The sequence below is a fragment of the Microdochium trichocladiopsis genome (genome assembly GCF_020744255.1).
Source record: "Microdochium trichocladiopsis strain MPI-CAGE-CH-0230 chromosome Unknown B0I36scaffold_11, whole genome shotgun sequence".
Classification (NCBI taxonomy): domain Eukaryota; kingdom Fungi; phylum Ascomycota; class Sordariomycetes; order Xylariales; family Microdochiaceae; genus Microdochium; species Microdochium trichocladiopsis.
The window spans coordinates 706,691-730,044 of record NW_025763554.1 but is presented as its reverse complement, the minus strand read 5'-3'; the positions used below and the strand labels follow the sequence as shown (position 1 = coordinate 730,044).

The following is a 23,354-nucleotide window of genomic DNA, read 5'->3' as shown; positions in this document are numbered from 1 at the left end:
TCGCCTGAAGCTGCAGTCGACCTCAGCTTGAGACGGCAACGCAATCACCACCAAGCGGAAAACGTCTCGTATTCGTCGGCATTTGGAGTCTACCGCCTGGTGCTTCGTCTTGAGGCTTGGCCGATCCCTTGCCGGCGGCATTGAACGGAGCGGTGTCTGCGCTGACTGAAGCCTCGATATTCGAGTCGTTGCAACTCAGCCTTCGATAGTGGACGAGCAGTCCGCTCCTCTGACGGACCGGCGTTCTTTCCAAGTTGATGCTCTAGCAAGTGATTGTCACGAGACATTGTGCTGCGAAGATGGCACGGTCACTACGAATCCCATGCGGCCTGGCTGCCATGGTGCTATCAGCACTGGCTTCGCCATGGATGGAGTTCGTAGCGGGTTCATCGATCAACGTGGGGATGAAAGCAGCTTTTCCCACTCCCCCGTACTTGTTGGAGCTGCTGTGAGTACCGGCCCAAACACGATGGATCTCCTTTTACTGATGAATTTTAGGGAGACGGCTGCGGGAGAGGACGCGAATGCGTACTTTCCTCTTCTCGACGAAATTGCTGCTGGCACATTCAGAGCCGCCAAAACTGATCAGGCCCTGTATGAGAAGTTTGTTGAGGTGCTTGAGGCCAAGAACTTAGTTCAAGGCCGCGAGGGGCTCTCGACATTCAAGCTGGCTCTTGCTCTCCGGGCGTCCGCTCCGCGGATCGAAGCTCATTATCAGTACTACGAGACTGCAGCCGCACCCTCCGTCTCAGAGCTCGAGCTTGGCTGTGAGAACTGGATATTGTTTGACGGCCACGGCTACTGCACACCAACCTTTGATCAGGCTGGGGCTAACGTGAAAGACGAGTCGTGAGTTCTGCACAAATCACCGTGGTCGTGCTAAGATCGCTGACAGAGGGACAGTCAATCACGCCTCCTGCCATTCGACCGCGAGCTGGGCAGCGGCCCGGCTGCGGTTCTCTACGCAAATCCTAATCACGCCGACTTTTCGTCGCTTCATCAGCAGCTCGTGGCTAAGGCGCGCAACGGAGAGTTGACTTACCGGTTGAGATATCAGTCACAATCGAGGGATCTCGCCGAGCCTTTGCCAGTGAGCGGATACGGAGTGGAGCTGCAACTCAAGCGGACGGATTACATCGTCATCGACGATCGTGAAGCTGCAGCTGTGGAGGCTGAGCCGAAAGAAGGATCGACAGCTCAGGTGGTGCTTGATGACGAGGAAGCGGTATCAGACCTCAAGCCTCTGTCATCATCAGAAGTTGCATTCCTCGGACACAAAGCTTCGTCCTTCATCCTCAACAGCGACGCGCCTTTGACGACCCTGGTCAAATTGACCCAGGATTTCCCAAAGTTCTCCGCCTCCATCGCGGCGCACAACACATCAGATGATTTCTTCAACGAGCACCAAGACAACAGGGGCATTCTGGTACCAGCTGGCATGAACGTGCTCTGGATGAATGGACTTCAGATGACGGACAGGCAAATCGACCCGTACACATTGATCGAAAATATCAGGCGGGAACGGAAGTTCATCAAAGGAGTGACAGACATTGGCTTGACGGGTGAGCAAGCAGTCGCACTTCTCGGCCATCACGAAGTATCCGCGGCAAGTGGATCAGAGGAGTCTGAGAGATTCGACTGGACCGATCGTAGCGAGGATGGCAGGGTCATCATATGGCTCAACAATCTCGAGAAGGACTCGCGATATGCCAAGTTTCCTTCAAACATCATGGCTGTATGTTTCTCATCGCTGCCAATAATCATTCTGTCTCGTCTGGTCCAAGCTAACAAAGACTCACAGCTTTTGCAACGAAGCTATGGTGGGCAAATCAACCCGATCCGCAAAGATGTGTTCAACCTGGTGGTTCCAGTCGACTTCAGCAACCCAGATGACTTGACATTGGTGGTAGAGCAGCTCATGAGCTTTATACAACGAACGCTGCCAGTTCGCTTTGGCCTCGTCCCTCTAACATCTACAAAAGATGCCGAGGACCAGGCCAAGCTTGCTTATTATCTGCTTGAGAACTATGGGCTGGCTGCTTTTATGGCGTACCTGCAAAATTCTGCTGCAGAACCCGAAATATCACGGTCGAAGCAGACTGCCAACTTCGCCAAAGCAATTGATGGACGCAAGCTCCACGAAGACTCTGAGGCACTGACAATGGAGGAGGTTCTCGGCTCAGAAAACTACAACAGCCAAATCCAGCTTGCGCAGCGGTGGGTGCGGAGACTCGGCGCAGATTCAAAGACACCCCCTGTATTCTTCAACGGATTCGCCATCCCACGAGATCAGGCTTGGCTGCAAACCATGAGTCGGCGACTCGGTGCCGATATGCAGGTTGTCCAACAGGGAATTTTCATGGGCAACATAAATGATGACATGTGGATTCCAGGTGTCTTCCTCCAGGGTGCCGCAAGCCGGCGCAATCCCTACGTCTTGACCAGCAGTGATAACCCTCTAGTGGTCATGAACATCAACAAGCTCTACACTGAGCACAAGGACATGTTCGACGGGCTCACTGTGATAGAGGAAGACGCGGGGTCTTCGCAATCTACACTAGCAGTCTTGACTGTTCTGACGAACCTCGAGACTGAAGAGGGCAAAAAGTTACTATTATCAGCTGCGGCGTTCCGTCGCAGCAACCCTGGGGTACGCCTCGAGATTGTTCCGAATCCTTCTAATGCGGTTGCTGCCGATTCAATCAATCATGCACTGCAAGGCCAAGCTCAAGAAATCCTCAAAGCGACGACATCCGATGAGCTGGCTGCAATTCTGAGCCGTCCTATAACCGCTATATACAATGGCTTCGACGAGAAGCTGGCCCCGTTCTTGAAGGCAGTCGGTGTTACCCCTGGCGCACAAGTTGTGCTCCTCAATGGCCGCGTCGTGGGACCATTCAACAAAGACGCACCGTTTACGGAGGAAGATTTACAGCAGCTACTCGAGTACGAGCAGGCAGCTCGCATCTCTCCGGTATACCGCGCTGTAGAGGCTCTTGGTCTCGTTGACAAGATTTGCGACCCAATCGCAGCTGCGAAACTGACGTCCATCACCGCGCTGTCAACAATCTCTGATGTGCCAGAAGGCATATTTGAATCGGCACCGACTGTTCGAACCACCATGTACGACAAGTTCAAGTCTGAGCATACCATGTTCGAGGTTGGTGACGCGGCAACGGCAAGTATCCAGCTTGCAGCTGTCCTCAACCCTGTTAGCGAACAGTGCCAGAAGTGGGCGTCGATTCTCAAGGTCCTCTCCGAGCTCGATGGCGTGTACTTGCGCGTGTTCCTCAATCCCCGCGACCGACTTGATGAGCTGCCGATCAAGCGCTTTTACCGCCAGGTATTTGAGTCTGCACCGTCCTTCGATGCTCACGGTAAGGTCGCTCCAAGTGTAGCAAGATTCACTGGTGTGCCCTCCGAAGCCCTTCTCAACCTGGGCACCAATGTTCCTCCCGCCTGGCTGGTATCTGCCAAGGAGACTGTGCATGACCCTGATAACCTCAAGCTCGCATCCATCAAGGGCGATGTTGATATCGTTTACGAACTTGAGCACATCCTGATTGAAGGTCATTCGAGGGACAACAATGGGTCGCCGCCTCGTGGTGCTCAGCTTGTCCTCGGCACCAAGCAGAACCCCCATACTGCAGACACTCTGATCATGGCGAATATTGGCTATTTCCAGTTCAAGGCCAATCCAGGCTACTACAACATAGAGCTCAAAGAAGGACGTAGCTCTGAAATCTTTGAGATCGAGAGTGTTGGTACCCAAGGCCACGCTGCTGTGCCTGGTGACGAGGGTACTGAGGTTGCCCTGATGAGCTTCGAAGGCGCGACTCTCTACCCTCGCCTGAAGATCAAGCCAGGCAAGGAAGAAGAGGATGTGCTCGAAGAGAGCAGCTCTACTGGCGGAGATGATCTGCTGTCTCGCGGCCTTAAGTTCGCCGAGGGACTACTCGGGAGTTCCAAGTCCAAGTCCAAAGCTGTCGACAAGGTCAAACACGCCGAGATCAATATCTTTTCTGTGGCGAGTGGTCATTTGTATGAGCGAATGCTCAACATCATGATGGTCTCCGTCATGAAAAACACGAAACACAGCGTCAAGTTTTGGTTCATTGAGCAGTTCCTGTCCCCTTCCTTCAAGGAGTTCATCCCACATCTCGCAGCCGAGTATGGCTTCCAATACGAAATGGTCACCTACAAGTGGCCGCATTGGCTGAGACAACAGAAGGAGAAGCAGCGCGAGATATGGGGCTACAAGATCCTGTTTCTCGACGTACTCTTTCCCCTTTCCCTTGACAAGGTAATCTTCGTCGATGCTGATCAGGTTGTACGCACTGACATGATCGACCTTGTCAATCACGACCTCGAGGGCGCACCGTACGGATTCACGCCCATGTGCGACAGCCGCACCGAGATGGAAGGCTTCCGCTTTTGGAAGCAGGGCTACTGGGCTAACTACCTACGCGGCCTACCGTACCACATCTCAGCCCTGTACGTCGTGGACTTGAAGCGCTTCCGTCAGCTCGCCGCTGGCGATCGTCTCCGCCAGCAGTACCACACACTCTCTGCTGACCCCAACTCTCTGGCCAACCTGGACCAAGACCTGCCAAACCACATGCAGTTCAACATCCCGATTCACAGCCTGCCGCAGGAGTGGCTCTGGTGCGAGACGTGGTGTAGCGACGAGAGCCTCAAGGAAGCCCGCACCATTGATCTGTGCAACAACCCGCAGACCAAGGAGCCCAAGCTGGACCGCGCACGGAGGCAAGTTCCTGAGTGGACTGTCTACGATGACGAGATTGCCGCGGTCGATCGCAAGCGTAAGGGCTTGCCGCCAGTGGCGCATTCATCGCCTGTAGTTCAAAAGGACGATGCTGGCGATGGGGCGGTTCATATCAAGCCAGGCGATGTTGACAACAGTCAGAAGGTCATGCGTGGAGATGACAAGAGGAACACCAAGAGCCGCACTCTGCAAGAAGAGCCGACCTCGTCTGCGTCTGTCAAAGATGAGCTATAGAATTCTCGGGATAATAGCTCTGGCACTCTACTCCACGATGAATAGAGCTAAGTTTCCGCTGGTGTAATGGCCCTCGTCCCTAAAGGTTTCTGGCAAGGTGGTCCGCGACTTCATTTCTTGGCAATAGATGTAGATGCCCAGTAACCATGCGATATCAATAGCCATGTGCATGTGGAAATAAGCACCAAGATTCTGTAGTTCTTTTCGCTCTTTCAATATCGTCTACACGAGAAGGTGCCTGCTTTCTGATCCCTAAGCAACTCCATGCGCCATGCTTTGCGACTCAGGATCTGGGTTTTCCGCCTGCGTATCATGATCGTCATCAGCATTCGTAAAAATCCACACTCCCGCACTTTGGTGGCCTGTAACTCGATACAGTCACCATAACACCCCTACTGGGAAAAGACATGATTAACACCACCCCTAGACTCCGACAGCCAGGCCGCGCTTACACGCTACATTCATATCCCTCTGCCTGGCGTCAAGAACCGTCAAACACAAATCACACCTCAGAGATATTATGCGCAGCCGCAAAAAGAAAGATAGCATGCGAAACTCTTGACAACTGTTCAACTCGGAAGCCCACAGCCGGTCTGCTGGTTCAGGAGTACCCGCACGCGGCGCTGGAGCTGCTTGTTCTGCTCGAGCAAGTCGGCGTTCTCTGCGCGGAGGGCCTCGACGACGACAGTAGCGGCCGTCGTTGAGGCTGGTTTGTTGGTCGCGGGCTGTACGTCCTCGGTCTTGTTCTAGGTGAGGAGACTGGCCGACTCGGGCGGGCTGTGATGCGGCAGAAGAACAGGGGCGTTGGTGCTGAGGGAGTCGGCGAAGCTTGGGGTCGCTGTAGGATCCGCGTCGTGACTTTGATTGGTGCCTGATTCTGGTGGCGCATTGGGAGAGTCCGCCGAAAGGGGCTGGATGATCTGGTCTGGCTGGGCGTTGAGCTGTGCGATGAGATCGGACAAGTCGTCTGCAGGGCCAGCTGGAGGATCGCTGGCTGGCAGAGCAGGACCGTCAGTTGATGGAGGCACCAAGGCTTGAGGCGCCAACGGACCTCCTGATGTACTGCCCGGCTTGCCTGATTGCTGCTTCTCGGGAGCTGGAATAGTTGACGAGGTTTCTACTGCTGTGTCCGTTTCGGGCTGGGTGCTCTGCGCGGAGTCGCTTTGCTTTCGTCCGTAACGACGACGACGTTTGCGACCGTCGATCTCAAGCAGTGAGGAGCCGTCTGGAGTCCCGATGAGCACCTGATGAATTCTGGAGAGCAAGTTCTCCCCAGCATTCACGACATGGCCGTCGTTCGCGACATTCTTAGCTGTCGGCGTGGCCAGACTGGCGGATTGGTGCTGCGGAAGGGCCGCAGTTTCAATGCTCTTCCACTGCCCAGTGAATAGCGAACCAGCCGGCCTGCTCACAGGAGGTGTCTGGGCAGATCCATGTGCCTGGGCCTCAGGCTGCGCAGCACCGACCGGATTATTATTTTTAGGGGCGTCTCCCGCAACCTGTAAGGGACGACCAAGCTGCTGTCGCGGAGCTGCCACTTGCGCCTGTTGCGCCTTGCACCGGTCATATAGCTCATTCACTTTGGCTGGGTCGGCTCTCAGAAGGAGCCCAACTTGCGGGAATATGGTTTGGACGATGTGCCACGACGTGTCGGTTCGCCTCTGTGATGCTCGCAGCTTGTCGTTGGCGTCCTTGACCTTGTCGAGCTCTTGCATAGTCCAGACGAGCTTGTTCTTCACTTGGAAGAGGTCGATACCCTTGGCTCTGCAGAGCTTGAGCTCGAGATCTTTGATTTTGGCCTCGAGCGCCAAGACATTTGATGTCTCTGGGGCTGGGGCTGGGGCTGGTGCTGGTGCTGGTGCTGTCGCTGCTGCGACCGGTGTGCTGCTTTGTGCCGGACTAGGTAGCGGATGGGCAGCGAATGCCTGTGAATCCTTCTGCCCAGCGACATTGGTGACCTGTCGCTCACCTGCAGTTGGGCGGCCACCGGCAGGTGACTGGTCAGAACTCGACACTGTGGCCTGCAGCTTCTCGGCGGACGCCAGGCGCTTTCCTGGCCGTGGCTCGTGGCCGAGGATAGGCGATGGAGGGGTTTGCCGCTTGTGCCGGGCGGTGACAAGCTCTGGTGACCATTCTTCGTCACGGGTGTCGTCGCCCTCGTCGTAAGCTGTGGTGGACTTGTGCAGAGAAGACCTCCGCAGGGGCACGTTTGGGGCGATGCCCGACTTCTGACGTCGAGTGTCAGCAACGGCCTCGAATGGTTCCAAAGTCTAGTCTGGCTTGCCTTGATAGTAATTTTGGGTCGAAATTCGCGGACCATATCGCTTGAACAGAGTGACCACTTGTCTCTTTTGCCGAGTTTCGAGACTGCAACAACCATGTAAGTGCTCGAGGCGGACAAAGACTGGAAGGTCGTCGCGTTGTGCTGTCGGCCCGTGATGACGTGACTGTCCGTAGATATTGTTTCGGCAAGAGCAAAATGTTCAACATGCAGAGTGCCTCGACATTTCAATAGGTGTTTGGGTTACGAGAAGCTCTTGGGTCGTTTTCCCCATTGCCCACCTTGTGAGTCAATGACATGCTGGGCGGCCCGGAAGGCCTGAGGCCAGGCATCCTGAAATACGGGCTGTTGCTGTCGGCGTGCTGCCGAAACCACGGCAACTCGCTTTGTTCCTCCATGGCGAGGTTGGTGGTTGTCCTGGATACCTGGGATTGAGGTTTGTGGACTCTGGTACCGAGCCCTGGTGTACGGAAGGCGGGACAACGACACCACGACGGACCAAGGCGGACCTGGCCTACCTGGGAGGAGATGACGTCGGCAGGGTCCTGCACCCCTGCCTGCCTTGTGGCTGCCCCAGGCAGGCAGAGAGCTCCCCACTTGCCCCCAAGCTCAATGCGCATTGCCGTGTTCCGTGGGCACCCCGCGAAGGGAGGATCCATGCCCGTGACTGACAGAGCACCACTTCGAGCTTGCTTCGCCGCACGGCACGTCAGATCCGGCCAGGCCCTGCAACCTCTGAACAGCAAGCGGGCTCGCTGTCAGGTTCTTGCTTCCGCTACTCCTTGTCTTCCGGCGACAAGTCACCTCCCTCAAGCGAAACCTCGTTCGCACTGCTTCCCTTGCATTCCCACTGGTGCGTTCCAGCACGGCTAGCCACGGCGTCGACAACACCCCAGTCCTTCACATTCAGACATCAGCACGCACGACTCCCGGATCGCGACGCCAGCCCATCATGTCCGCCTTCCTCCGCGGCAAGCAGACGGGCATGCACAATGACCTCTCGGTCAACATCCGTCCCGAGCTCTTTGCCCCAGACGATCGCTCGCGCTATGGCATAAACTCGCAAATCAGGTTCGACACCAACTGGGGGGGCATCTGGACCTGACTCTTTCTTGCTGACGGGCGAGGAAAACACAGTTGTTTATGCTACGAACCAGTCCAATCTCTGCTCGCCGTCGGCACGAATGAATCCAAGTTTGGCAGCGGTCGGATATATGTGTGTAAGTGCTGGCGGCTTAATCTCTGGCTCTGTCTTTCAAGATCGCAAATCGTTTGATTGAGCTGACCATGACCTCTCGTCGGCAGTCGGACAGAATCGGGTTCAGAAGCTCTTTGTGCCCAGCCAGCCCTGTTCCTTTGTCGATGTTCAGTTCTGCGCCAACCGCTTGATCAGTCTCGACTCGAAACATGAAATGACAATATGGAACCTCGATACGGGAGCGAAAGTCAACTCTTTCCGCGCACCAGGCGTGTGCGTCTCTATGCTCACAGATCCAATGCTTGACTGGTGCTTCATTGGCATGCAGCAGGGCGATGTTTTCGCCTATGACCTCGACCGCGAGCGCATGTCGAACTTCCGGCTACCCAACTTTTGGAACAAGAAAGATCCCAAAGCCCGCGCCATATCTCTGGTGTCCATGCAGCTACACCCTCGAGACATCGGCAAGCTCATGATCGCGTACAGCCATGGTGTCGCTATATACTCGTTCAAACAAAACCAGCCCACAATGTTTCTGGAGTACCAAGTACCACCTGGTGCACACGGTGGCAACGGCATTGGCGTCGACATGTTGCGGAAACCCAGGGTCACGCAGGCGGTGTGGCATCCGACAGGGACTTTCATACTCACGGCGCACAATGATGGAAGCTTGGTCTTCTGGGATGCAAAGGACGGACGTGTCGTCATGGCAAGAACCCTAGATGACTTCGGTGTTGATCAGCCTTCGCCGAAGCACCCCACGCCGAAACAGCGGCAGCCCTTCATTCGGATTACTTGGTGTTGCAAACCCAACCCAGAAGACAGTGGGCTACTGATCGCTGGAGGGCGGAGTATGGATGAGCCAGCCAACGGGCTGACATTCATCGAGCTGGGTGTCACGCCCGTGTATGCGACATCGTCATGGCAGATTCTGGCTGACTACTGCAAAGGGAAGAAGCAGTCAACGCTGGAAACACCTCCCGGAGCAGAGGTCGCCGACTTCTTCCTTGCCCCGAGAGTATCTCCACATTTCGCCAACGCCTGTGACCCTATTGCCGTGCTGACGCTACTCTCCTCCGGTGAGCTTCTGACCATGAGTTTTCCTAGCGGTTACCCGATCTCGCCTACGAACCAGCTCCATCCTTCCTTGTCGTTTGTTCATCCCTTTGCCACAAAATTCGAAGTCACAGTCCTCGATCGGCCAAGATGGCTTGGAATGGTGGAGAATCGAAATCGTGGTGAGCCACTGCTCAAGGGTGGCGCAGAAGCAGCGTTGCCTTCACGCAAGTTTGAAGGCCGGACGATTATTCAGGTCGCACATGCTGATAGCACCGTGCGCATCTGGGATGTTGGCCACGGCGACGAGATTGAGAACCCGACACAACTCCAGGTTGATGTTGCCCGGTCGCTGAACCGGTACGAAGACATCACAGTCACAGCCTTGAGCATGGGCGCTCAGACGGGCGAGTTGGCAGTTGGCACAACTGGTGGCGAGGTCCTCATCTACAAATGGGGCGGCAACAAGTTCTTCGGGCAGGACCAATCTCAACATCTTGACCCGAATCCTGGCGGGCTGACCGACATCAGCTTGAGAGCCGAGCCGAGCCTCAAGACTGGCCTGCAACCAGCCGTCATGTATGAGATGATGCAAGGACCCATAAGCGTTCTCAAGGTTTCCGACATCGGGTTTGTGGCTATCGGATCTGAGGGTGGCTTCATCACCATCATCGACCTGAGGCAGCCGGCTGTAATCTTCCAGGCCTCGATGGCGGACTACATCAAGAAAGACAAGAGGGCGTCGTTCTTGAAGGGCAGCACGCCAACCGCCAGCGGCAGAGACTACCCAGTCAAGGTTGAGTTTGGCGTTATGACTCTCGAGGACGACAGTTACTCGAGCATTTGTTGTTTCGTTGGCACTACCGAGGGCAAAGTAGTTACGCTGAAGCTGCTTCCGTCTGGCAACGGCTACAGCGTGCAAGCTGCGGGGGTGACCCAGTTCAACGATCGTGTTGTGGCTCTTTGCCCGATTGTCGCCGCGACAGGCAAACCTGCATATGCCACAGGCAGCGCCGTTGCTGGTCTCAGAGAGGGCAAGAGCATCGAAGGTCTTTTGGTTGTTGGTAAGTCTAAGGAAAGCTCATTGGCACTTCTGCCGGTCGCACTGCTAATTCAGGCGACAGTGACACGCAGCGAAGCCCGCATCTTCAAACCTGCGACAGCCAAAGGCGCAAGCAAGTCCTTCGATGATTACCTGTGCGACGCGGCATCCGTGACGGAGTTTCAACTCCACGGAATGGCTCTTGTCGGTGTATTTGGTGACCGGGTCACACGAGCATTCTCGCTACCGGGACTGAAGGAGATTGGCAGCGCCAGAATACCAATGATGGACGGCAGCCGTGGCGAGGACGCTATCGTCACCAATGATGGGGATGTCTTTGTCTGGGCCGGACCTTCTGAGCTGGCTATTCTCGATGTTTGGGGTATTGGCAAGCAGCTTGGCAACACTGCAGACAGATTGATTAACCCGGCGCTGGTCTTGCCACCCCGACCTACGATATCAAACGTCCAATGGATATCAGGCACACAGTACATCTCGCCACCGGACTTGGATCTCCTCATCGGCGGGGCCGACCGGCCGCCTAGCAAGCGGATGATGGAGGCAGCGACAGCCATGCAGCAAGGCTCTCGTGGCAGCACGGCTGCAAGCCAAGGCTATGGCTCTTCGTCCATGGCGGGCACGAGCCAAGAGGGCTGGGGCGAGTATCTCACGCGGCAGCTCAATGAGCGCACAGAAAAGCTCAACTTGATGAACGACAGCGTTGAAGGTGCGGCGAACGCCAGCCAGAATTGGGCCGACGAGGCAAACAAGTTTTTCAAGAAGCAAAAGAGGAACATTCTCTGGGGCTCCGTGACGAGCAAGTTCTCGTAGCGCACCGCGTCGCCAAGTTTCGCGTTGGGGTTTGAATTTTGGACGGGAGTTGCGCTGGCGTTTCGGGATAAAGTGTTCGTTAGCTAAGATTTGGGGAGGCTTATGAAGCGACCCGGTCATTGATTCAAAGTCTGCAGTTCATTATATGCGGTCCTCAATATGATATCCAGACGTTCGATGGTTTTTTGGTTTCTTATCAAACATCTTTTTGAAGTGGCTCTTCTTTAATGATCCTCCAACCTCTTCTCGCTTTCATCTCTAATCTCTGAGCAGCCAGATCTTTGAGCTTCTGGCGACCTTGACGCAGAACATTCAATCACCTCTTTCGATCGTCTCAACCTCAAAACTTTAGTTGTGATGACTGCCGACGGGCACGGATGCCTCGGCAAATGTTTGATGAGCATCTCACGTTAGGACGGGTTAGGTAAACCTACAAAACATGTTATTCCTACAAGAGTTGAGTAATCCTACAAAACTTCGCGACTCCATCCGAACGCCACATCCAGTCTCATGTCTGTGGTCCATCAAACACTGCTGAAAAAACAGAAGGCCCCCCTTCCTCCAAGAAGAATCAAGCTCTCCCAAGAAAACACTCTCACACACAATTAACGGCTTCTGCCGCCTCGACCTTGTCTTCCCCCCCGTCCAGCACGCGCCGCGGTCGCGGAGACTCCTCCTCCATCGAGCCGTCGAGCACTGGCCCAAGCCGAGTGGCCCGCACCTCCCGCCCCTTCGCCGCCGCCGCCATTCTGGCCAACATCGCCCATCATGGTCCCGCCCACGTCGTCCTCGCCGTCTTCGTCGCTTTCATAGCGGATCTTGACGTGGACGTCGTCGTCGCGCAGGACAGCGGAGGGGTCGTGCTCGCCGAAGTCGACCATCTCCCCCTCTGCGCCGCCATTCGTCGTCATGCCAGCAGCCAGCGCGGCAGCGGCATGGTCGCCGCCGTTACCGTCACCATCATCATCACCGGAGTTGTAGTAGTCCCCACCGGCGCCGTCAAGTTGTGTAGGGTTCATGGTGGCGAGCTTCCCCGGCTTGAGGTCCTCGCGGCGCACAAAGGCGTCCGTCTTTTCAAAGAAGGCGTGGTCCGCGTGGAGGGGCTTGCGCAGGCACAAGAAGCCCATGGGCGAGTGGGAAAACTCTTGGCCGTGGCGGCGGACGGACAGCCAGTCCCGCGTGAAGGAGAAGGGCTTGGTGCTCAAGGCGGCCGCCGCGGCCGGTGTGGAGTCACGCGGCGGCACGTGGCTTCCTTTCTTGTTGGCCTGGTCGTTCTTGGCATCGAATGCACCGTCCAGAGACGCTTCGAGGCTTGCGGAGTGGTGGGTGGGAGCAAACTTCTGCTGCTGCTGCTGCGCCTTGGCGTCGTCTGACGAGTGAGATGTAGCGTCTGGCCCGCTTGCTTCGACGCCGCTCGTGGTGTCTGTGACCTCGCTGATGCGTGCGATCTCTGTGAATTCGTCTTCCATGTTTGTGGCGGCGCCCGTGGTGTCTGCGATTCCCAAGAGCTTGCAGATCTCGGCGTACTCGTCCCAGTCAAAGTACAGCCGCCCTGCCAGCACGCCGACTTCCACCTTGAGCCACGGAGGCGGAGACCAGTTCGTGGGTAGAGATGGTATGCTGTAGAATTTGAATGATCCTACGGTCGTGCGCATGCGACGAGTCGTCGCGCCGGCATATGTTATGAGGTATGTCGCAGGCTCGCCGGTCCCGCTATCCTTCTTGCCGTGGCGGCGCAAAATTGGAACCAGGCACTCTGCTTCCTCTGGGGTGACTACGACTGCTGCCTCTGGCTTTGGCGAGTACAATATCCACTGGACCGGGCGCTGGAAATGAGTTGAGAAGTGTCAGCCATGTTCAGAAACACTGCTCTAGAAGTCGCGTTCGCACGCTTAATTGTGTGGAGTGATGACTTACAATAAAGTTGTCGTTTGTAGAGACGACCTCGATTCTCACAGTTCTGGTGAACTCCATCGTGACAAATAACTTGGCGGACCCAGCCTTTGAGTTGACCTTGTACTTGCGTCCCGTGGACGATCTTGCCATGAATGTCAGGGCAGAGACAAAGACATCGGACCCAGCGGCAAAACGGCCAGTTCTGGCAAAGTTCTCAACATCCCTGTGCAGTCCCGGAAAGGTGAACGGAGTGTAGGGAAGGGGCTTCTTGACCTGCCGGACGGCCTCGACTTCTTGTTCGATCTCGCGCTCTTGCTCAACCTCTTCGAGGGCGGAGGCGTGCACAGCGTGGCCCGTGTCTTGGAACCTTTTGCGGCGCTGGTTGAGCTCCTTCCGGAAGTCACCAAGAACGCCGGTGAGCAGGAGCTTGTCCTTGGCTGTCTTGGCCTTGGTTTGTGGCGCGTACAGCTGCTGCAGGGTCTGCCGCTCAGTCTGGCGGATGGTGCGGATGTACTCTCGCCTGTCGGCCGCGTCTGAGAGGAAGTCTGGGTGATCGACTGCAGCTTGCATTCTTGCGCAGAAGTCCATGCCTTGGGCGAAGTACAGCGGTTGAAGTGACTCGGTCAGACTGCACGTGTTGTGCACCAACCATTTGATGACATGGCTTGAATCGATGGTGGCAAAAAGCTCTTTCTTGCAGAGATCTCGGATACTTTGATCAACCTCCACGGGGGCGAAGAACGTCACCGACTGTGTCGTTCCGAGCTGGCGGAGTCGCATGGCAGCCTGGACTGTGTGATCCTTTGTCTGGCCCAAGCCCAGTGTAAGGGCAGCATGCGCGTCACGGTCAAACCGCAGGTCTGTGCCGCGCGTATGTGCCTGTCACCTGTGTTAAAAACCGACCATATCAAGCTAAGAACAATTAGATATTAAGCTTACCTCGTCAAGGTAGACGAGCACCTCCTTGAGATTGTCGGCATACGGCGAAGCCGAGAGGGGAACCGTTGTACCAGTCTTGGACATGATGTACGGGCGATCTCTGCTGAAGTAGAGCGCCGCACTGGCACGGCCGTCCATCTTGAGCCATTTCTGGACAAGCTCAGCGTTGGTCATTTCAAGAATCTGTGCGCCCGAGTCGATAAGGATACGGATGCCATCTTTGCCGTGGCTCTTGAGCATGAAAAGGAACTGCTCTTCTGACATCCGCTTGCCAAGAGGGAGTCTCATGATCCTGTAGTTGCGCGATCTTGGCTGAAGGAGATAGGTCAGCACCTTCGCATTTGTCTTGAGCAGGGACGGGATGTCATCTTGGCTGATTGTGAGAGGTAAAAGTGGTTTGATGTCGTTTGTGCCCGAAAAGCCCGTGGTCAAGTGGCGACCAGTCTTTGAGAATACAGCTCCCTGGTCGACCTTGTTGGATTGTGAATCTGGCTTAAAGAGGGGGATATCCCAACCGCTCGATTGCAGCTTGACCTTGAATTGTTTCGCATGTCGAGGAAAGACAAAATTGTTCAGATAATAGTCGATGACCACGACCTTGAACTGGACGAACTGATGGATGTCAGCAATTTGTCGTTCGTCGCCAGCGTTGACGGCATGCCAGTTCCTCAGGTGGTCTGGAAAATCGTCGTGGTCACACCAATTATCGTACTCTGCAGCCGGGTCGTCGGACTTGAGAACTGCGCCAAGTGCCTCGCGAATCTGATGTGTGTTCAGACCTTTGTGGTAGAACGCCAGACAGGTCAGTAAGATTGAGACATCAACGTGCCCGAATTCCGAGGTGTCGCTGGGGACGCCTTTGGCATGGAAAGGAACGGCAACAGGATCGCGGGTTTCGTGAAGCCCATATGTCACACCATAGCGCTTCTTCAGCGTCATCAATAGGATGCGGTGAAGCAGGAGACCTCTGAGAATCATGATCGAGGAGCGAATGTGGGCTTGATCAGGACAGAGGCCACTGATGCGGTCTAACGTTGACTGTTCGACATTGAATGAGGTCAGGAACTCCTTGATGGCTGAGCGATCGGCTGCATCTAAGCTGTCGATGGGCAGAATGCCTCGATGGCCACGGCAGATGTCCCAGGTCAGTCTTCGAATGAGTTCTTCTTCAACATCAGAACGCAGGAAGAACACGTGAGGAAAGCCACCAGCCTCTCGTCTGACTACCTCAATTGAGCGAGGGAATGTTTTCTGGAGGTCATCAAGCTGAAGCTCTACAAGAGCTAGGACTTGTTCGGCCACAAGCCACCGGTGTGGATGCCCATCCACGGCTGTCTGGGGTCCAGAGGGGTATATCAGCTGTGTTCGCACCGCCAGCGTGTGGTCACTTTCGTCAAGAATATCCCTGGCGTGTGACTGTAGCCATTTCTGAAAACGTGCCATGAGTCTGGCTTCAGGTACACGGTCGTCCAAAACCCGTTGAGATGTCGACAGTGAGAAGGACAACTGGTGCTCGGGGAGACATATCATCACGCCGCCTGAGATAAGATCGTTAGAATACCTGTCGCATTGAAGCGCTTTTGACTTTTGTGAAATGACTTACGATCCTTCTGTAGCATAACATGCAGTCGCTGGAACTGTTTGATGGTGGGCTCGTCCGTCGTCGTCTTGCGCGAGAACGGTACATGACCAATTCTGCGGCCAACGAGACCTCCAAGGCGGGTCTGCAAAAGTTGGGCAGTTTGCTGTAGTAGTGCCTTTGGGACGCAGACCCTGACGAGGTTTTCCCCGTCGGCCAATACAGTAGCGACCATGGGGATGATGCATGAGGTTTTTCCCTGGCCCATATTGAGCTGGAGGACGCTGGATTTACCAGATTGTGGTGCGATGATGGCCTGAGCAACCTCGACCTGTCCATCGCGAATCAAGATGTCTGACTCGATCTCTAACAGGAGCCAGTCGGGGTAGTCTGTAGGGTTCCATGTTCTGTGTCCAGGATTCGCCTGCTCCTCCCTCCAGCGGACTTTTTCCCCTGACTTCTCGTGCTTCTCCATACGCAGAGCCCGTTGCAGGTCGATTATGGAAAGTGCGAACTCGATGATTTGTGCTTTTGCCGAGCCATCAAGTCTGGGCTCTCGTGATTCGCGGAGCTGCTCGAGGAGCGTGATGGGTGATGTGACCGGCCACAGCTTTCCCGCGTACAGCCAACGTATCTGGGCCTGCGAGAAGTGGTAAGATTCTGTTGCTGTATCTGACATGAGTGAATCAAGGAGCCGCATGGTGCGCAGGTTCAACGACCTCAGAGTCCGCGTCACCTCCTGGCCAACCGGCAGCTCCTCCGCGCCGCCATCGACGAAAGCCTCGAGACTGCGCCCGAGGTCGGCGGCGTACCTCTGTTGCACCAGAGATGCTGAACGAGACAGGTCTTTCACAATCTGTGCGAGTTCTCCCACTGCTCGCGCGTCGTTGGGCGGGATTGGGCGCTTGGATGTGAATCGTGAGTTGGCCGCACTCAACGAGAGGCACGTTTGTGAATTCACCAGGCGTTCAGAGGTAGATCCCCTGGCTGTATTCGACGTGTATGAGTCCGCCACGGGTGAAAAGGACGACCCTCTAGACGTCTGGCTCAGACAAGTAGCACCGCATGCAGTCAGAACCTCTGTCAATGTAGGAAGTTCTCTTGGGAGCGTGGGACGCGGAAACTCGGCATTGGTGGCGTGGAAGTCAGGGCGTGAGAACGCAAAAGATGGATCTGTGTGTTCATTGAGAATGCCTTGAACCAGGTCAAGATGAAGAGAGAGTTGTCGATTCGTGTAGAGCTGCGTCCACTCAGGAAGGATGCTGGCGTAGGCTGCTGTGATGTCCAGCAGGTACGTCCTACTGGGAAGTTCGTACTGTGGGATTTCGCAAGGCCACTGATTGAGGAGGTGCCGGACAAAGAACTCGCAATCCTCGGTGGCTTTCCTCTCATGCGCCTCGCGAGCCTGTTTGAGGTTCTTCTTCTGCTTGTTCGTGGCATACTCTGCCAGTTCCGGGTCCTGATACGATTAGCACCATTGACACGGCAGGATTGGGCGGCCAGACTTACTGCTGGGGCAGGCACTTTGAACTGCTCGACAAGCTTAGTGAGCACAGCGAGCTGCGGGTTTTGGTGTGGGCGGAAGTTGTTGAAGGTAGGGGCCGATGGTAAAGATACGGTTCGCAAGGGCTCCCAAATGCTGTGTGCGACAAGTGTGCGAAGTAGCTCTCGCTCGTGATTGTTGCCATATGCGATGGTGCCCAGGAAGAACATGAGCGGGTATTTCTCCATTTTGCGCACAGCATGGACCAAAGAGCCCCATTCGCCACGGATGCTGACATCGAGCTTTTCCGAGATGGTCGGCCTGTCAAAGATGGTGGTAAACCCACATATGGAATGCGCCTCGGAGAGAAGCTGGGCCAGGTTGGTGCAGGTTGGCATCTCGCTGGGACTCTGTCGCAGCAGGGTAATGATCTCGAAGACGCGGGCGTACTTGCCGTGATTACGAGGCCGGTCACGAGCAAGGTAGGGGCTGTCTGTGACGTCCTCCCACCGCAAGTCCGTCTCGATCGGCCTGCGATGCTTGTCTCGCCGTCGGAGGGCTCTGAGCCTCAGCTGCTGGTTCCCATGCTCGACCTGGAGAGGGATGAAGCCGTTTTCTAAGTGGAATGTGCTCAGGCGGGCAGATCGCTCCAGAATGCGGTGAACAAGGATCGGATACTCCTCGCGCTGTGCATGACACGGGAGGTCTGGATTCCACAATGTCCTCTGCATCACTTGCTTGTCCTCTGGGTACCACTCCCGCAAAGGACTGATCCTGGCAATGGCGTGCAGTATCCCTGAGGGTATGTTCGCAAGCGGTGTCCACGGCTGCGCGAGACCAGAAGACAAGATACTCAATGCTTCTTCGGCGCCAGTGCGTCGCGTCAGAGGGTCTGCCAACATGCCCGATGTAAGCGCATGGATCTCTGCCTTCTTGTAGACAAGAGCAGGCTCCGCAACGCAGTCGAGACGACCGAGCACGGAGTTGACAGTGTACCGAATGTAAGGCACCATGGCATCGGAAGTGCCAATACCGTGAACGTAGACGTGGGAAGCGTGTCGTACCGCCTTAAGAGGGCGCAACGGAACAAGCACTGAACGCTCATCCGGGTTGTTGATGTTCTTGCACACCAGAGCACTGCGGAATCCATACCAAGTGCCAATATCTTGGTTGAAGTCGATTTGCACCGAGAGTTGTCGAGATTGTAGTGCAAACTCGTCATTGACGTGCCAGCGAAGCTGCATCCGCTTCATGTCAACCGTCAGAGCGAACCTGGCTGGCTGAAACACAGTGAGGTATCTCTTGTACTCGAAGTAGTTGAAAAGTCGAGCTACGCGCGCGAAGAGTGGACTGTAGGGGTCAACCAACGAGTCTCTCGAGCCGTACTGTTTGTCTCTGTAGCATGCCGATGTGCTGACATCAAGTTTCCACTGGCTTTTGCGCGACCACCATATGGACCATTTGGGTCGGATCTCCAAAATACCCCTTTTCAGATCGCTGTAGACAGGTATTAGTGGTGTGCAACGCCGAAGGATAGACTTTGACTCACAGCCAGTGGAAGCAATCGTCAACAAGCTCAGAGGGCAGATCGAATTGCCCTTCTTTATGAAAGAAGTTCCGGCTGATCAGCTCCATGACTTGCCTGCCTTTGACGGCGCGAATGATCATCCGCCTGTTCACGTAACCAACATGGATACTGTGACCTTCCTTCTTGAACGCCAATTCTAAAAGAAGCTGGTCAGCTTGACACGCGAATCACAGAAATAAGTATGAGAGCTCGAGAGATTCAGTGCCTCATCTTCTATACCGTTACATGGTGGAATCTCGTACGGCGGCTCATGTCTTCAGCAACCTCATAGACAACTCCCAATCTTCGGATTTTGCACGGCATCATCTAATTGAGCGAGAATGGTGTGCTTACCATAGGTCATACCAGGGAGAGCCGATGGCCGCTTCCGCAGGTTAAGAACACCAAACAATTCCGTCAATATAGCCTCGTTCTCCGGTTCAGGTGCGAGACGCTGCGGTGTAGATTAGCAAAATATGCCACACTGCTTGGTCGAGGAACGCTGTGCTTGGTCACTTACAGTCAGGGGCTCCCCATCAACAAGAAGAACGCCGTACAGGGAATTGTACTGAACACTCTGCGCGACGTGATGGCTGGAGGAATGGATAGATGCGGTGACCCAGCACTTGTCATGTTGCTCAAACTCAAAATCGCTCAGCGTGTCGGCGCCGATCCAGAGCTGCTTCAGAGCAGCAAGGAGACTTTCTGCCCCGGACTGCGCCAAGGCGCGCTCGACGCGCTGCTTCAGTTGATACTGAAGTCTGAGGTCGCTGGTCAGGGACTGCTGCAGCACGAGTGGAAGGTCTTGAATCTTTTCGGGAGTGGCGTCATGAGACGTCGCGGAGCACTCGATCAGCACCGCAAGGTCTTCTGAGTCGATGTCTGGGCCCATGGCGGTGATGAACGCGGCGAAAGTGCGCTTGCACAGGATTGCCGCCCACAGCGTGTAGCACTGGTTCTGCTTTGTCGCGCCGACGTCGACGATCTCGAGTCCTGCCGAGCGCAGATCGCGCATCCACTTCCGCGTGATGTCGCGAGAGGACTCGAGGAGTTGCAGCGCGTGAGGCACCCAGTCCCGAGAAGTTGAGTGCTGTGCTGCAAGCGTGGCAATGCGCAGGCTCAGGGTGATGATGACCTCCATCAGGTGCATCTCGCGCCAGTTGTCTTTGATGTCCGCTAACTTTCGGCGGAGTTGACGCAGGAGGGCTTGGCAGAAGACTGGATCGCGGAAGACGGAGTGTGTCACCCCCGCGGAGTCGTTGGGGTCTGCAGGACCGAGCTGAGCAGAGAGATGCTTGAGCAAGAGAACGGAATCTGCGGAAGACATGTTGAGATTGGGGGAGGCCAACTCCACGAGAATTGTGATCCACCGGATGGCTTTGCCGCTCAGCATGGACTGAAAAGCAGAGAACTCCTGAGCGTTGAGATTGGGAGGGCAGCTGGTGTGATTGGCGATGATTTCGTACGAAGATGGGCCATTGCCATCTGGGGCAAAGGTCTTCTTGCGCAGTAGAGTTGCGTACGGTGATGAAGGAGGGATGGTCAGTTTGCAGTGGTGTAGCAGCTTCGGATGCGCATGCAGCCTGCCAGGCCATGTTCTTGTCTGGTCGTGGTAGTAGCCGTACTTCAACGCATTGGGCCGGATGACCTGATCCAGCCCGACTGGGAATGTCGCAGTAGCGTAGTGCGTCATGAGAACTGACAGCCTCGTTAGCTAGTCTACCTTGCATCTTCGCAGAAACAGGCCTCGACTTACAAGATTTGGTGGTTGATGCCAGGGTAATGGCGCCACAGACAAGCTGCGCGTCGATGTAGCATCTGAGTCCCGAGTATTCCCACAAGCAGACGCGGGGCCCTTGACCAGGCTCTTGCTTCTCAAAGCCCAGGCGGTACCAGATGGCCCAGGTGGCATCGCGGTATGCGACAAAATTCTCGGGCGGCATGAGCTCGAACACCACGACTTTGGCCTGCATGTCATTCTGGGGAAGAGGATCCTCAAAGGCTCGGATCTCGATCCGGTTGCGCCTCTTGTTGATTTGGCAGCGAGGGCATTGCCAAGCCTCGTGCTTGGGCCCGTTGACACCGTCATCGACGTACAAGCATGTACCAGCTTCGTACTGCCTTGTAAGACTGTCAAACTGTGCCGTGAGCTCTCTCCACTGCGACTCTTTGGCCTGTTTGGCAGCCTCGGTGTCGGCCCTGATCTCCAGAAGCAGACTTTCCAGCGCACCGTCTGCATCGCAAGTGTCGAAGTATTTCTCCGCAAAGCAGCCGCTGCGAGGATCGTCGAGAACTGTCTGGGAATATCTTGCCGATTCTTTGCGATGTTGGAGATAGTCTTGGACCCTGCGGGCTCGCAACATGTCTGAGTGACGCGGGAGGTTCAGCACGTCGAGCATACTGGCTTGGAAGCCTGGGTCGTACTCGCTAAGGAGAGGAGTGGTCTGGCAGACCATCTTGTCGAGACTCATCCATGCCTCGAAGACGGTCAGGAGAAAAGAGCTCTTGAGCTCGACGTTGTTGTCGAACTGGCCACCAACACTTTCGATGTACCCGAGAATGCTTGACTTAAGCTTGGAGCAATCGGTCGGGGCAATTCCAGTGTCAAAGGAAGTGCACAGTTGCCGCAATGCATCTTCTCGCTGGAAGAGGGAAGAGTGTGTCAGTGCGAACTGCCTCACCTGGCTCCCACTCGACCGAGGTGAGAACTGGACATTGGTCTGTCGTGATCGGTATGGCTTATCGGCTGCGCGGAAACGTTCTTGAGCAGCCATGAGCTCGGGGCGGCTCAGCACTAGCTGAAGACGGAGATGGTCTGCCTCAGCCTTCTTTGGCAGCATCGGAATTGTCTTGATCATGCTTGGGATATCTCTCTGCCAAGCGTCCAGGGCACGTTGCCCTGCTGTGTCGATTGGAATGCTCAGAATGTCTCGCAGACTTGACATTAGGCTAGCGTATGCTGATTGGACGGACGTTGGCCAGTTGGCACTTTCTCGATCGAGCTTGAAAAGGCGCCGGCAGACTTTTGACTTGAGGTGAGCTTGGTCCTCCAGGCTCACGTCGCTCTGTGTTCCATCCAGGACCAAGCAGTGTAAAACGCACTGGAATGCCTTGTATTGGAGGCGGCCGTGCAGTGGCTCCCGCTCGAACATGATTTGCAAGTAGCGCGCAATAGTGACCCGTTGGACGAGCCAGTATGGGAGTCGTCTCCAGGGGCGTGCAGCATTGTTCCAACAAACATCGTCGCGGACCTTCTTGTGCAGCAGGGTGGCTTGGCATCGCTGGCCGTTGGCGTCGATGGTGGCGGTAAGAAGTGCGGTGATGAGTGACGGGTCGACAGTGTCACGACTTTCCAAAACACTGCTGCCGGCTTTGGTGACGACTGGGGTGAAGTGCTTCGCGGACTCCATCGAAGCCTGTTCCAGAAATCCGGAAAGGGTGTCCACGAATTCGTCGTCTTCAAAAGTCGCTTTCGAAACTGCCACAGCACTTCCCGGAAATGTCCAAGACAGAGTTCCAGTAGGGGACTGCATCACATCCTCCCGGTTTGCTGAAGTCTCGAAGAACTCGAAGATTGCAAACTGTTCATCAGTTTGTCTGCTACGCATTAGTCACTATTCGGGCTGCAGGGGTCCAAGGGTCCAGAGAGCTACAAGGGCTTCGGAAGCTCAGAGGGCTGATCGGCAACTTGTAAACATACTCAAGAGGTAGGCGAACGAACACTGCGGCGTTCTGCGCAGCGATTCGGATCACCAAGAAGTCACCTGCGACCATCTGCCGCAGGCAGGCCGTCAACCTTGTTCGCTCCACAAGACCACCCATGTTGATCGTTTTGCAACGCTCCAAGCATCGACTGATCGATTCCCATGGACCATCCTGGGCAGCAGACTTCATGATGTTTGCTGCTCGCAAGAGGTAGTCTACCAGGGCTGTCTCGATCTCTGCGATGTTGTTGTCGGCGCGTTGCGGCAACTGAGCTGGCAGCGTCACATGGTGGAAGACGCTCGCCTGCACCGACGGGGGCAGCGGCGAGCGAGGATCCATCACGGCTGTTCACCTACGCGCCTCGACTACCTTGCGGGAGTGTGCACGCGACCGTGCTCGCCACGAAGGAGTTGAGGCTGTTGTTTGTCCCGGTGAGGTGAGTTGGTGGTGAAGCTCTCGTGAAAAAAGGGGAAACGGAATAGGTAACGGCAATCACGAGAAGATGATGGCCAAGGCACCACCTGTTGTGGTGCGAGATGCTCGAATGATGAAGCCCACGAGAACGGGATGAGGATTGGGCATGCCCAGCAGAAGATTGGTTGGGTGTGGATGAACGTGTTGGTTGGAAGCCCAGGGCTGCCTGCAAGGCGTTCCGCAGCCTGAGACGGGGTTCGCAACAAACGGCCGCCCAGGGTCGGCGGAGCAATCTTCCCGCAGCGCACGGCGCACAGTGCACGCTCTGCTCACATATGGCAAG

At 55.5% G+C, this 23,354-nt stretch overlaps 4 protein-coding genes across 4 annotated transcripts; 2 read left to right on the top strand and 2 right to left on the bottom strand.

The window, feature by feature from the left end:
* Window positions 1-338: 338 nt before the first annotated feature.
* On the top strand, window positions 339-5,020 carry B0I36DRAFT_377509 (UDP-glucose:glycoprotein glucosyltransferase; the record flags this gene model as incomplete). The annotated part of the gene is made up of 4 exons (XM_046160565.1): window positions 339-448; window positions 499-849; window positions 904-1,735; window positions 1,802-5,020. 4 exons carry the CDS (start codon window positions 339-341, stop codon window positions 5,018-5,020), a joined length of 4,512 nt encoding a protein of 1,503 aa, XP_046006456.1.
* A 569-nt stretch (window positions 5,021-5,589) lies between these two features.
* Window positions 5,590-7,699, bottom strand: B0I36DRAFT_368228 (uncharacterized protein; the record flags this gene model as incomplete). The annotated part of the gene is made up of 4 exons (XM_046159586.1): window positions 5,590-5,760; window positions 5,818-6,014; window positions 6,072-7,248; window positions 7,583-7,699. 4 exons carry the CDS (start codon window positions 7,697-7,699, stop codon window positions 5,590-5,592), a joined length of 1,662 nt encoding a protein of 553 aa, XP_046006455.1.
* Window positions 7,700-8,253: 554 nt separating this feature from the next.
* Window positions 8,254-11,428, top strand: B0I36DRAFT_377508 (lethal giant larvae like, C-terminal-domain-containing protein; the record flags this gene model as incomplete). Its single annotated transcript, XM_046160564.1, has 4 exons — window positions 8,254-8,372; window positions 8,439-8,521; window positions 8,607-10,619; window positions 10,680-11,428. 4 exons carry the CDS (start codon window positions 8,254-8,256, stop codon window positions 11,426-11,428), a joined length of 2,964 nt encoding a protein of 987 aa, XP_046006454.1.
* Window positions 11,429-11,933: 505 nt separating this feature from the next.
* B0I36DRAFT_394922 (uncharacterized protein) lies at window positions 11,934-22,936 on the bottom strand (the record flags this gene model as incomplete). Its single annotated transcript, XM_046161513.1, has 11 exons — window positions 11,934-12,628; window positions 12,767-13,254; window positions 13,346-14,203; window positions 14,264-15,801; window positions 15,867-17,301; window positions 17,352-18,822; window positions 18,875-19,049; window positions 19,247-19,346; window positions 19,413-20,590; window positions 20,649-22,489; window positions 22,593-22,936. 11 exons carry the CDS (start codon window positions 22,934-22,936, stop codon window positions 12,034-12,036), a joined length of 10,023 nt encoding a protein of 3,340 aa, XP_046006453.1. The 3' UTR covers window positions 11,934-12,033.
* Between the last annotated feature and the right edge of the window lie 418 nt (window positions 22,937-23,354).